Source organism: Maniola jurtina, chromosome 11 (assembly GCF_905333055.1).
Source record: "Maniola jurtina chromosome 11, ilManJurt1.1, whole genome shotgun sequence".
Lineage (NCBI taxonomy): Eukaryota > Metazoa > Arthropoda > Insecta > Lepidoptera > Nymphalidae > Maniola > Maniola jurtina.
The window spans coordinates 3,441,983-3,457,352 of record NC_060039.1 but is presented as its reverse complement, the minus strand read 5'-3'; the positions used below and the strand labels follow the sequence as shown (position 1 = coordinate 3,457,352).

Genomic DNA, 15,370 nt, shown 5'->3' with positions numbered 1-15,370 from the left:
CTATTTGTAGATATCTATGAAACTACGCATCCGTATTTAAATTAAACATTTGCAATGAATCTGGTTTTCAAGATACTTTTTGGTACTTTGTGGAACAAGTATGCCATACGTTTTTAAATAAGTAGGTAGATAGATAGATAAAAAAATATGAAAAATAAATAATCAAGACAAAACAAAGAGACTAACTTATAAATTCAGTTTTCGATTTATATAACTATAGTTATTAAGTTTAGTATCGTAGATATTAAGAGGAATGTGCAACATCCACATAAACTCAAAGAGAGTTTCAAGATGTGAAGTAATAAATGTAAAACTCGTTTTTGTAAAAAAAAAACTCCCAAGCTAGGAACCCTGCCTGTGCGTGTGTGTGTTTGTGCGTGTGTGGTGTGTGTGTAAATGCATAGGTGTATGTGTGTGTTTCATATTATTCTTACCAAGGCTTCTATATTATCTAATACGTCTCCAAGAACTAAATAAAATCATCACCGACAAAGGACATAATAATACAACATTAAGAAGGTCAGACCCATCCATTACTGTGCCACTTGCCTTTCGACGAGACGAGCGTAACTTTTTCATTGCACGCCAACGACAAAGCGGTTCGTCGAGGCGATCATGTGAACGAGGTTTCACATTGTGCCATTATTACACCGTGTAGCAAATTGAATAAAAGCCGGATACATTCCCGGCCCATTGCGCGAATTACTCAGAATAGACTTCGACTGTAACGAAAATGATGTAGGTCCTCGTCTACCTATTACGCTTATGGCTAGTATAAGATTTTACAGTTTTTAAAATACTAAACTCGAAAACGAGTTTTTTCATACATCTACAGCCAGCGACACAGGCGGAAACATTACGAACTAAAGTTGATCGAGCAAATGCGAGTATATCTTTTACTTTACCATACCAAATACCACATTAATACGTCACCATCGAGAATGGCAGCCGTTTTCGTCGACACGAATACCAATACCACATCAATACCAGCAAATCCGAAGCACGAGTTCATCGTTTGACACCAATTTGACACGCTAAAACTAGTAAATGACGTCATTTTCGCGTAAGTTTACGAGTCGGTGGTCGAATTGTAACTCACCAAAAAATACTCAGTGAGAGAAGCTTGAGAGCAGTGATAAATAAACAAAATGATGAAATTTTATAAGTCCCTGGGCCTTAATTTGCCCACGGGAGGCGAGGAGAATGATCAAGCAGACTGTGAAAGCTAACCGTCGTGGTTGTGTAACTAAATTTGACTCAGCGGCGTTATTTGTGATGTACATAGTGCATCCGTCAAAGAAAGGTTCTAACATAGCCCAAACCACCAGCAAGTTGAAGTGGCAATGAACAATCCATGCCTGTCGTATTGGGCGGAGATTGGGTACAAGCACAGCGTACCTCAGGAACCTACCTAAGTGTAGTGTGGGATACCGTGTCATTGACTGGCGATATTACAGAGTAACGTTAAGTGACTGGATGAGGGCACAGGAAGCCTCAAGGCTGGGTGTGGTGAACCTCTTTGAAAAACCCTACATTTAGAAGTACCTACCTAGACGACAGACGTCCGTACTCCGTAGACTGAAATGATAAAAGTGCATCTCGAACGATCCATTTTGTGCAGCGATAGCCATCGGCTCGCAGAATGCATTTAATAATGCTAAATGATAAATGCTAATGGTAGAATAATTGTAATGTTAGAAGATTGACCACAAAGAGTACCTACCATATCACCCTCACCATTGAGGCTAAGTTAAGAAAGTCTATGCACAATAGGTAGGTACGCTACCTACCTATATCTACATAATATTATTCTAAGCCTTATAGTAGGTACATAATACGTGTGACTCCAAGTATAAGCAGGTAGGTACTTAGGTGTTACTCTGTTTTTTCAATTCCTGAGTGATAGATTCATTAGTACTTGTCTCTTTATCAGAATATTTAGTTCTATTCTATTTAAATTTCTTCATTGCAGCTGTTTTTACCATCATTTACTTACCTGGAACATTTTGCCATGATTGGATTCACTTATAGAAAGTAGGTACTACCTATCATAATATCTGATAAATAAAATTAATCTATTAAAATTCCACCAGAATAGTTACCTAGGTAGGTACTTGTGCAAAGCCATAGTGAGTTGGCTTGTTGCACAGCTGGGTAGTTGTTTAAAAGTATTCACCTAGGTAGGTACCTAAACACTCAGTACATGTTCTTCAAACTTATTACCTCACAGAGGTGAAGTAGGTAGGTATACTTATACAATTGCAAACAGTACCTATAACACCTACCATTCCTTGCATCCATTGATGATGGAGCCACGCCAGCTTGCATCCACTCAGACAAGCAAGTACCTACCTACCTAACATGGCATAAGCATAGCATAAGTTAGTGAAAAGTTGTGTTAAATGAACCTCCCTATGTAATTTTATGTAGCTTATATTAGATATTTTCTGAATTAATTTTTTTTCAGGTTGCAGATCACCAGTATTATTACCAGATTATGATGCCTGCCTCCCTGATCCCAAGTACCTACCTAACTCAATTCAAGACTAACCCGAGGTCATCAATCTTGTAGAATACCTATACATATATTAAGAACTGTTTATGATGTAGGTGCTTAAATACATCTTATGTAATTTAATTATACAGGTGTATGGTACCTACTTATTTATGCACCTATTGGTACCTAATACCTAGGTATCTAAAAGTACCTAGGTATTAATATTATTTCAGGTGTAAGGTATAGATCTTTAAGTAATAGTCATTAAATCTTTATTGTTTTAATTTGTTTTATTTCATTTTAAAAATAAAAGTTCTTAGGGTTTAGATAAGTAACCATTTGCATAGTTAAAAGGTATCCTGGAATTTGCCTGCCTGGATATTGCCTGAAATCTATGTTCAAAACTAAATTAAAGCGACAGGTTTCAATGCTATTCCTTTTGTAATGCTCCCTGCACTACGGAAAAGGACAGCACTAGATTTAGAACCTGTCATTCTAGTTTAAAGATTGCGTCTCACCCCAAGTCCCAACTGCTTGTGAAAGTCTCATCAAAATTGGTTCTGTCAATTCAAAGATTAGCACACCAAATTGATTACTTATAGCTTAACGATTACTACAGTAACATACAGACTTAAATTTTGTTTATTTGTATGGCTCAATATTTTGAAACATGCCGCCTCGATAGGACGTAAGTGGGGGTGGGATGGGCAAGAGGGAGAGGAGGGTAAGTCAATCCCTCTCCTTCCCAAATGGATTATTTTAATCTTTGAAATGAGCAGCCGTCGAGTTTCTTGCTGGTTCTAGCTATAAAAAACAATTTATTTAATTTTAAATTTTTATATTATTACAAAATTATACAGGAGTGTTACTGCACTGACAGCTTATGGGAGCTTATTCTGTAGAGTGTAGCCTTAATGCAGGAACACCACAATGCAGTCTTCTAGCAAAGTGGATTAGGCACTAATCCACAGGCTTTCAAGCTCAGGTTTCACTGAAAAAGGAATTATTGATCTTTAATTTTCTAAATTGCTAATTAGACAATTAGGTAATATTCTTCTTATTTTACTATTTATCTACTAAGATAGATAGTAGTCTTAGTGTTATTTATAATATTTAATAACTACATGATGCCCTTTTAAGTTTTAAAAATCCAGTGCTAACTCTTTGATTTCCAGGATACCTAGTCAATGTAGTCCAGTATGACACCAAATACTCCATACCAAATAAATGATAATAATGACAACTTAATTTGCACGGATTTATCCCATAGGAACTGTTTTATTTTCTGTAATAAAACATCAGCAATGTCCATCTCCGCGAAGAAGATCCGCCATACAAGAACTTTGTACCTTTCGTCAAAATTGGTTGAACAGGTGGGCTGTAAAAAGCTAGCAGACAGACAAACAGATACACTTTATTCTGACATACAGCTTAAACTCAATGTCCTGATTCTGCATATTTGTAAGTTACTAAGCATAAACATTTAAAAATTTATAACAGCCCTGACAAGTGAAGGTTACAAGTAACTAGAAAAGAGCTAATAAGTTTCAATTGGCTGAATATAACTAGTTATTTAAGTAGGTACAAAATAATAATGAAGTTATGATTTCACTATAGGTGGCTAGATACTCTTGAAACCTGACCACTTGCTTGCCTAATTCAAATCAAGGTATGTAGATAGTTATATCTCTAGTCTTTTCTAGTTACTGTAACCTTTACTTGTCAGGGGTGTTATAAATTTTTAATTTACACTTGTGATTTCACTATAGGTTGGGTCACTACTCACTTCCCTTATCCAAAACAAGAGATTGGTATGTAGATAGTTATATGTACCTATTAAGTACATACTAATCTAGTTACTAAGTGCTATTATTCTAAAAAAACCTATGTAGACGTGATATCAAGAGAGTAAACGTACATATAAAGCTGACATACTATATTATTACTCATCGCATTTTATTTAAATAGTGCCTACACACCTAAATACAATATATATTATAATCACTAGTTCTTGAATAACTATTTAAATGAAATTCTGTATATTAAAATCCTTTCATTCAGTTTGCTTTTATTTATTTTCATTTTAACAGACAACAGAACGGTAACTTTTTTTAATCTGACGAAAATTTGGCTTTGGATACCAGTGTTTTAGTGATTTCAGAGTGAATATAGATGAATTACCATAGACAAACATACCATAGAGTGTGGCGGTGGGTGTCGCTTGACTGTCACTGTCACGCTGTTAATCATCTGTCAATAGCGTCAAAAAACGAAATAATATATGCCAAATTAGACAAAATGGCAGCGTATATCTGTCCCACTTTTTTGTGTATGTGTAAGTGAGACAAAAGTTGGACCTACGTTTCCACATGTTGGTATCGTCGTTCTGTCTAAAACGGACAGTTAGGACTAGCTTGTACTATGGAATAATACGTTAACCTTGGCAGTCAGGAGTAGTCGATACTATTAACCATGTATGCGGTGTTCAATGTTGTACTAAGGGGCCACATTAAGGTTAACGTTAATGCTCGATAACGCCATAATTATGGCGATAGTCAATGCGTTGACGTCTAATGCCAATTAAACTGGGGTTAAAATCGTCTATCGCCAAACGGCATTGTGAATACCGTTGTACGTTGATCGTGGCTACATCTACATTTTACGGGAAACGCCGTTGAAAATAGCGTTGTTGGCCGTTAATGTGGTCGGGACAGTAAAAACCGACTTCAAAAACCAAAAACACTAAAAAGTAGAAAATAATTTTTGTTTAGCTACACATTTAATGTACCTAGGTATGAAGTCGAGCGAGCATATTAAAACAAAATTAGAAATCCAAGAGTGAAGCTCGCCCGACTTCATACCTAGGTACATTACATGTGTAGCTAAACAAAAATTATTTTCTACTTTTTAGTGTTTTTGGTTTTTGAAGTCGGTTTTATTTTTCTTTTGAAAATTTTTTATTTCACAATTTTTAGTGGCCCCACTGTACTATAATATGCTATGCCCAGTTAAAACCCTACTGTTTACTAAGCTATTACAGTGATCGCGAGCAATTTGCTCTTATCCATTGAGGAGTTCTGTTCTCCATCTCCGAAGATATTCATCAGATCTTCACCAAATTTATATGGGACCACCTGCACAGTATACCCTTTCAAACAAAAAAAAAATCCAAATCGGTCCAGGGGTCTTTGTGTAATCGGGGAACATACATAAAAAAAAAAAAAAAGATCCCGACGAATTGAGAACCTCCTCCTTTTTTGGAAGTCGGTTAATAAAATAGGCTGGTTCATCAATCAGCGTTTCGATCCATACATCGGAATTTTTATGAACATCCTTTTTTTTCATCATCATATCGCAAGTTATTCCTGAAAATACCAAGCAAGCTTACTTTAAAAAAGTTTCAAACGTGGGGAAAAATAATATGCAAGTAGGTGTAGTAGGTATTTATGTAATTTGTATATTTTGGGTTTGAAAACTCCATGAGTCAAGGTTTACATCAAGCGACATAAATATAAAGCTCTCAATAAAAGAGACATTTTTGCGACGCTTACTGAATCCGGCCATTTCCGCCGCGGTATCGGCTGTCTTCGAGTAAATAGAACGAGGTCAACGTACCTATATTTCGCGACAGATCGACATGGCGATCGAGGTGATGACGCCCCGCACAGCCATACAGCCCCCCCCCCCCCCCCCCCCCCCGCTATCCCGGTGCGGGCTAGCGCGTGTGACGTGCGTGGCGTCCCCCCACCTCATACCTCGATTGCCATGTCGACCTACGACTATTAACACACACGAATCATCGATGTAAGCGAATTCCCTTGCCTCACGGTACCTTCATACAAAACAGGTCGCATTAAATAAAAACGAACTAAAAAATTTAAAAAATCACATTTTAAAAGTGGCGCCATGTTTTTGACACCAAATTCCTAAAATACTAAATACTTACCGAAACGAAAATTAATAAATTCCGTTTAAAATTGTTGTTTCTGGTTAAAAATATAATATTTATTTTGGCATTTATCGCACTAAAGGTAGGTAAATAGGTAGCGAACATAATGAAAATTTATTTGCTAATATTTTATTATAATTATTTAAAGAATGCGGCCATTACAAAGTGTCCTTGACACAGTACTTCGAATTCCACCCTAAGGGCATAATTACACGGCCCACCGTACGACATATGATTGGCGACGACACGACCAAGTAGCCTTAGTAAAAGAGTTTACATTTTACCAACGTTTATCCGTTGATTGAGACACTTTAAAGTTAACGTAAAATTAAACGTTAAAGTTAACAGGCTTGTTTTAAAGCTTTAGTTTGTACGTGTGCTCCAAGAAGAAATCAGAGGTATGTACCTTCCTACTGAATGCATAATAGGTTCATTTTAATTTGACGTTATTTTTTTTCGACGCTCAAATTCTATCAACTTTTACGAGATTTAAAAGCTCATATTAGCATATTGTAGTGTAAGCATGTAAGCATCTTACAGTACAGTGTAGAAGCAGGCTGCGTTGCTGCTGTTAATTTGCGGAACTCCATGATATTATACAAGAAACTACAAGTATAATTCGCTATAATTCGTCAAAACAGACAAATCTGTATGGTACAACATGCAGCATGCGATAATTATGCAAAGCCTGCCCATCCCATTACAACGAAAATAAGCAATGCACGCCACCAACACACACACACACACAGACACACACACACACACACACGTTGTGTTCTAGATAATTTGTGTGGTGTGTAGAGACGCCGCCGCATACTACGAATACCAAGAGAATGTCCAAATACTCTGAAGGGACTCGTAGGTACAGTTTTTTTGCAAAGGAATGGGATTAAGATCTTAGAGGCAATGCCGCATTTTGTCGTATGGTACGATCGCCTGTGGATAAACCCCCTTAACCATAATATTACTTTTTCATTTTATTTCCACATGACGAATGTTGCTTTCGTGACACAAGCATTGCGGGGTAATTTTGTTGCGCCAAAGAAAAGCTATGTCCTTTTACTGCTACGTGACATCAGCAAAAATTCTCTACAAGTGATGGTTACCTACCATAGAAATAAGGTAGGTATATAAGAATGTCAAGTAGGTAGGTACCTAAGAATCTAGGTAACTACCTAATTAGTGTATTGATTTTACTCAAGAAAAACAAGTAATTTTAAAAGTTTAACAAACACTAACTGTCGTTTGCACAGCATCATGTTTGGTGTCGAAATAACGAAAATGGACCCACACAGGTAGGTACCTAGTTACTTAATTCAAATTGAAAATGGCACTAGGTAGGTACAGCCAGCATATTAATTTTTTTTTAATTTTTAATCAGTGTCACTCGGTAAGGATTCGAACGATACCCCATGCATCCAAATCTGTTCAGGAATTTAGAAATTATGGTGGAGTAAAGAAACTCATATTATAGGTACTTAGTACCTACCTACATGAACCCTGAAAACATTACATGTAGGTACATTCATATTTTTGGGCAGTCGTACCTAATAGGTACCTAACTCAGAATAAGCAAAAAGAGTAGCTACAAGTTTCTACGAGTAGATAAAAAATTAATACAAATTGCGATCGTTACATGAGTAGGTATAGCAAGCTACAACCTAAGAAAAAATCGCAGAGAAACTAGATAAGTGCCTATTTAACTAAAACAATTATATACAAAGGCAGCCTTATTGCTAATAGCAACCACTCTACCAGGCAACCTATGGTGAGAGGAGAGAGAGGTGTTTTGGATAGTAAGGACTATCTCGAGTAGGCAAACAAAAGGTATTCAGGATTCTTATAAAACCTAAATCCACACAGACGAAGTCGTGGACAAAAAGGAATAGATATAAAATAAATCCTGTTTAATATTAAACGTTGATAAATGATAATGTATGCTCGCCTCGCCTAATTACAGCAATTAATATTAATTGTTCAAACGAACACTTTCTGTAATCTAGGGCGAATAGAAAATCGTTTAACGATATTATAGAAGGCGGAGCGCGTTTGCAATAATATTACTTTATCGTCATCATGATCAACCCATTGCCGGCCCACATACAGAGCGCAGATTTCCTTTCAGAATGAGACGAGTTTATGCCATAATCCACCACGCTGGCCGACTGCGGATTGGCTTTCACTCACATTTGAAAACATTACGGAGGATTCTCAGGCGTGCAGATTACCTCATGATGTTTTCCTTCGCCGTTAAAACAAGTGACATTAACTCCGAAAAGTAGAGGTGCTTTCCCGGGATTTTATTCATAACTCCATTATTTCGACACCTCCCACGTAAGTTGTTGTAAGCCACAAAATTGCCATTTTGCGTTTTTTACATAACAATGTCTATTTTTATGTATTTTATATGTTCAATTAAAAAAAACCCTAAAAATGTTGTTTTTTAAAGTACTTATGAGGCGTATAATGTTGTATGTTTCAAACGAGGACGACGTAAAATATCATATTGACCTTTACAACGTTTTATGTGGGGTGAAGTCGCACGTTTGCGCCTCGTATGTAACAGATACAACAGACCACGCCGGACTTCAGATGAAATGTTTGTAACTCAAGACACTGATATGTCACGGTTGTGTTTACATTTTTTTATTTCATTATCGTATTTTAATAATTTAATAGTGATGCCAAGCTAAACTATTGTATAGATTACATACAACAATTTACGTCGTTGAGGACACCCAAAAACAGTATTGTATGATGACATACAACCGTTTACGTTGCAGAATTATAATAAATTTTGTGTTAAGTGATACATACAACATTTTACTTCGGCATTTATTTCTCAAAATTTTGTTGTATGATTACATGCTATATTTTACGTTGCTATGACATTGTTTTTTTTCTTACATACGACATTGTATACAATAAAACTATGTTAAAATTTAGTTTGATGGCGACGTAAACTCATGATAGTCAATAAAATAACTAATCGGCTCATCATACCACTAGGTTACTATATAATTAACAAAAAAATCACTACTACAATATATTATTTCAGAGCCTACCTTTCCAATAAATAGGTTGGTAGAACCTGCCAGGTGGTGGAGTCCAATTTCTTTACGGCCTATCGTCCAAAAATAACAAATATTTTTTTATGATTTTAAAGCTCATGGCCAGAAAAAGGCCAGAAATGATACTGTAGTCTTCAGCAGATGCACCTTCCTACTGGCAGATCTCTATTGTACAAACACGTGACTTATGGATCTTTAATTTCGTTTTAAAGATACCATAGAGCGGAAGAGGAACTCAAAAGTATTCACGAAAGATCTGTCTGCTAAACAGGGCATGCTGATACGACAAAAAACTGACAACACCTCATTTCAGCTAAACTTGAGCTCTTGAAATAAGTGGAGAAGTTCTATGGACAGTTATACACAATACAACACAATACAATACAAAGACTTGTTGAAGATTTGGCTAAAGATCCCAGAGCTAAATTGACGGGACACTATACCCAAGATATCCCAGATGCCAGTTTATACGAGATAAGTATGGCTCTCAAACAACTCGAGGATAAAAATTCGCTCGGTGATATCAGAATCACAGTAGAATTCCTGAAAGCGGGTGGCAAACCAGTACTTAAGGTCTTTCAGCGATTTTCCAATCTTTTTCCAAGGGATTTTCAATCCCGTCATGGCGATAATGCCGTAATAAATAATAAGTAATGGTTTATTTGTTGCAATGTGGGCACAAAAGGTTAGTGAATCTTATATTCAAATTAATCTAGTTCATTGCATAACGAAATTACAAAGTTACAAACATTACTCAAGAAGAGTCATAGACTCATTTCGCTGTTAAGCCATGTCTATAAGCTGTTGTTATCGTAAGTCATTATGAATCGTCACAATAATAAGTTCGATGACTTTCAGCATTCCTAACAAGCTTGATTCTGAAAAAGCTTAAGCACTATAGGTCACATTCATAAGCTGCGACATGTTATGCATAATATAACTGAAGGCTATTATAATAATCTGCCACTTTGCTAAGCGTTTGTAAACTATGAGAAAGTTTTTGATTTGGTGGAAACTGGGGCTGTATTAAGGTCGCTATTGAGATGCTGAAACAACTGCCTGTTTATACAAATGCTGAAATAGAATCCTGTACGAAAACACCATGACAGTCGACATATAGGACCAGACTAGGCCAGTCCAATTGCAGTGACAGGATGCACATTGAGACGTAATTCTCTGAAACTCTTTACCACTGCTTTGGAAGACGTCCTTATGTTTAAGCTTGGATTGGAATGAACTTGACATTAACATCAAAAGAAATTCACCTTCGATTTGTCGATGACATAGTCACTATCGCAGAAACTCTGGGAAACCTCATTAGGTTTCCCAGTTTCTACATTTACAACTCAATGACCTTTGCAAAGTTTCACAACAGATGGGCCTGAAAATGAACATGAGTAAGACAAAAATTGTGTCTAATTCTTATGTCTCGGCCCACCCAGTAATCGTTGAGGGCTCTGCACTCGAAATTATAGAAAAGTGTGAGCCTGGAACAGGTACCTGGACCAGCAGGGCTATTCAGTATCTTTGAAAGTTTTCGTTAGACACTGAGTCCAGTTAGAAATCCATGAAATTTAGGTCACGTGTTTTTCTATTCCGTATCGAATGCGTGGCTAACTAATTACGAGTATCTAACACTTGGCAGTTGGCCAACATTAACATAGTAGCGTATTTTATCGACTTTATATGGCCAAATTAAATATCTCTGCCTGACAGGTAGCGTAGTAGAAATGTAAGACTTTTTAAATTGTACGACTTCGACTAGTTTTTAATTATTATCTATGGACATTTGACATTGACATTACATCAGTTTGAACTTTGACTTGAATTTAAACGGTTTTGTGTTTTGCATAAATTAGTGTTTTGTAGTACCTAACTTTGAATTATGACTATAGAATGACTATAGAATTACAGTATTCTTGAGTGCTTTTATTGTGTACCTACCTAATTATTCCTTCAGCACACAATTTGAACGAAATCATGAAGCATATTTTGTCTATTTAGATGCCTCCAAGAAGAAAAGTCTCTGTGCGCCAATTCGAACTCTTGGTCGAGTTTGCAGAGACCCATCGCGATATTGCGATGGGTCGATACGCTGGAGGGCCTCTAGGAAACCAGGCTGCACGATGTGATGTCCCCATTGGGCGCTGATATTAATATGTACCCGTGGCATAAAAATGCAGAGCTGCTAGGATCTGCAATAAATATAAAATCCAATTTTTGTGTTAAATTAATCTCAATATTTTCTTCCTCAATATAAATATCAGAATTTTATTTTTATTTGTTATTTTATTTTGTACCAGAAAGTTGTAACAATTAAGAGACAAAGAAAGTAAAAGTGGACAGGGAAGCACTTATCTCTCTATAAGAGATCTCTACCAGTGACCCTTGGCAGTGCGAGAGGTTGTAAAGGGAGTAGAAAAGGTACAAAGATAGGAAATAGGTACTTTAGTTCGCATTGAACTTAAGGTAAGTCTCATGTAGGTAACATGAGACTTACATTAAGTTCAATGCGAACAGCTGTCCTTCGTCGAGCGGCTTGGAGGTGAGGCCCGAGTTCCTCTAACACCTGCTGGTAGCCAGCCTTGCTCAAACGAAAGTTCGCAATGAACTCTGTTTCTGGCAGCTCCATTGGGTTATACATATCGCGCAGCCTGCGCCTGTGGACCCGTAGCGCCTTTTGTTGGCGCTGCTCTTCAGCATGCCCCATCAATACGGCACGAGCCATATTTTTTTTAAATTATTATCTTGCTTACAAAATAACAATAATTTAACTCCGACGAACCAACCTTACTTACTTACCTTTTTACAACTAATAGGTAAGTACCTAGGTACTAGGTATCAATTTTTTATTATAATATATTTTTCTGAAAAACCGAGCGGAATTCAGCCGATTTGTAATTAAAAAAAATCCTTCGAAATTAAAACATCTCTACATTCGTTGAGATTGCTATAAAATTATTACCTCTATAAAACGGACGGATTATAGTGGCGAGTCGCAAAACACTGGTCCCGACTAGTTGTTAAAACGATCGTAGCCACCTAATAAAGTTTCTAACTACAAACTGTCATTTTTGCTTAGTGAATAGAGTTTTAAAAACTATCGATACGAAAACATACGTGAAAAAGCATTTCCGGTTTCTATTCCATCCCATTAATGGCTATGATCGAGAGTCATTGTCTATGACGTCATCTTGGTTAAAAACTGACGTTAGCGAATAGAAAATTTGAGTTTGACATTTAATTATTAGAAATTTTCACGAAATTAGTGTGCCACTGAGATACAGCATAACCCTGCAGGTAGGTAAGTGCAATTTCAAGAAACAGGTCAGCTAACGAACCCGACTCGGCGGCAGTGTACGGAAACTAAATTAGTCTTCGAACAGTGCGTTTTACCAGTGATGACATATTATGGATCCGAGATAATATGGTCACATATTATAATGGAATTCATAAGAAAGTTCAGAGTCACTAAGCGGGCAATTAGAGAGCTATATTTGAAGTTTCTCTACGTGATCGAATCTGGAATGTGGATATCGGTAGGAAAATCAGAGTAACCGGCATAAATGGGTTGCGACGCTGAAGTGTAAATGGCCGGGGCACATAATTCGAAGGACCCATAGACGTTGAGGTCCCAAGGTGCTGGAACCTCGCACTGTAAGGCGCAGCGTTGACAGACTCCCACTAGGTGCACAGACGACATCAAACGAGTCACAAGGAGCCACTGGATTCAGGTGGTGCAAGACCGTGGCATATAGAAGTCCCTACAAGAGACCCATGTCCAGTAGTGGACTTCCATTGGTTGGAAATGATGAATCGGACTACATATACTACATTTTTTTTAAATTTTAAACGACGTACACTGTTGTATTTAACACATACGATGACACTCAACCCGTTTTTTCCAGCGTAATTTGTTGTAAGTATCTTATACAACATTTTACAAAGATGAAACACGCCGTAAAATGTTGTATGAACAAAATCTCAGAAATGTGAAGTATTTCTATGAATTATCTTTCAGAATATGTTAAAGTACTGTAAACTATAACTAAATACCGAATTTCACAAAAATATATTGAAAAATGGAGCTTTAATTTCAATTTATATCTTTAAAACGCTCTACTGAAAAGTTGTAGTTTTGGGGATACAACAACTTACGTGGGAGGTGTCGATTTCATCCAGCAAGTTGTCAGTTGTCACAGTTTTTTAAAACTGACTGCGTTTAGTTACTTACTTAGTATTTTTTGGTTACTTTTTTTCTAATTAAAGAACTCCGTGTCTTTCCGAATAGAAATAAAAAAAAAAACTTCAATCGACTCCAGAATCCCAGAAAACTTTAAAAATACCTACGCTTCTATTTGATTCAGCGCTCAAACGTAGGTATATCATGGCTGGAATAAGTGTAACGAAAGTTCAATAGTGAATTTTTAGAAACCTGTAGAACTGGATTTCACTTGTTGTTTTTGACCTCACATGTTTTGATATAATTCCGAACACTTTTGGAATTAGTATATACCTAACAAAGCTATTGAAAGAAAAGCATTCCTCCGCATTTTATTTCATAGGTACAAAATTATTAGACCGAAGCCGATCGAATTAACTAATAATGCCCTAAAATTGGAATTCCCGTCATCGGATCCATTGTGACATTTTGTCCAATTGTTTGCCTCCAATTTGATATAAAGGACACAATCCTTGAGGACTAATTTAATGAAATATTTGTTGGAGCAATTGAGATCTGTTAATTTGAAATATTTGTGAAACGAAAATGAGCTTTATTGATTCTGATACCGTTTTCGTTGTTTTGCATTTACCTACCCCGACGCAAAAAGAGAGGTGTTATAAGTTTTTATTTTATTTTATTAAAAAACATAGTTAAACCCCTATTTTCAAGTTAACGTAAACTGTGCATAATATAATATATTCTGTCGTGTGGGCGGAAAACGGACTTAAAGATTTTTCGTCGTTTTCCCGTCCATGCTTAGTGAAAGGTTTACGCACTATAGGTTTATGGATGGAAACAGATCGAATTCTGAATGTTTTCTGTCCCTTTCCCGTCCATAAACATGGTTAACGTTTATGGAAAGAAAATTTTCTATCCCTTTCCCGTCTATCCTAAATAACGTCGCTGCGCATGAAAATTCCGCTATGTGGAGAATCACAATTTTTCAGGAGACTCTTCTAAACTTATTTTTTTGAAAAAATATGCTTTTCCATGATAAAAAATAGCCTATGTCCGTGCCCGGGATGTAAGCTAATTTTGCACCGAATTTCATCAAAATCGATTTAAATGTTGGGCCGTGAAAAGCTAGCAGACAGACAAACAGACACACTTTCGCATTTTTAATATTAAGTATGGATGGATTAATGTAAAAGAACTTTTTCATACAGTTTCCGCTGAATAAATAGCTGATATGAGTACTTTAAACGATGTAACCTTTTTCAGATAGGTAGCCCGGACATTATGGGCCAGGCGGCAAGCGTGAAGTCGGCGCTATGGATATCTCTTCTGCATGGCTGCCTTTTCCTCATCGGTACGTATGAGTTCATTTACCTAATATGGTTAAAGTATTAGGAGAACCCAAGTCCTTTGCTTTATACCTACCATTAGTTTATTTTATTAAGATACAAGTTAGCCCTTGACTGCAATTTCACCTAGTGGTAAGTGATGATGCAGTCTAAGATGGAAGCGGGCAACCTTGAAGGGGTATGGCAGTTTTCAGTAAACCCATACTCCTTTGGTTTCTACACGGCATCGTACTGAAACGCTAAATCGCTTGGTAGCACGGTTTTGCTGATAGGGTGGTAACTAGCCATGGATCTGGGAGGTCTCAGCTCCAGCCTCCACCTCAT

General features: G+C 36.7%; 1 protein-coding gene across 1 annotated transcript in view; it reads left to right on the top strand.

Annotated features, from left to right (window-relative positions):
* Nucleotides 1-15,370, top strand: part of LOC123869412 (fibroblast growth factor receptor-like 1) — a 54,926-nt gene that overhangs the window by 20,839 nt on the left and 18,717 nt on the right. The window contains exon 2 of the mRNA XM_045912315.1: nt 14,964-15,051. Within this exon, the coding sequence (XP_045768271.1) occupies nt 14,982-15,051 (70 nt within the window). The 5' untranslated portion in view covers nt 14,964-14,981. The remainder of the gene's footprint in view (nt 1-14,963; nt 15,052-15,370) is intronic.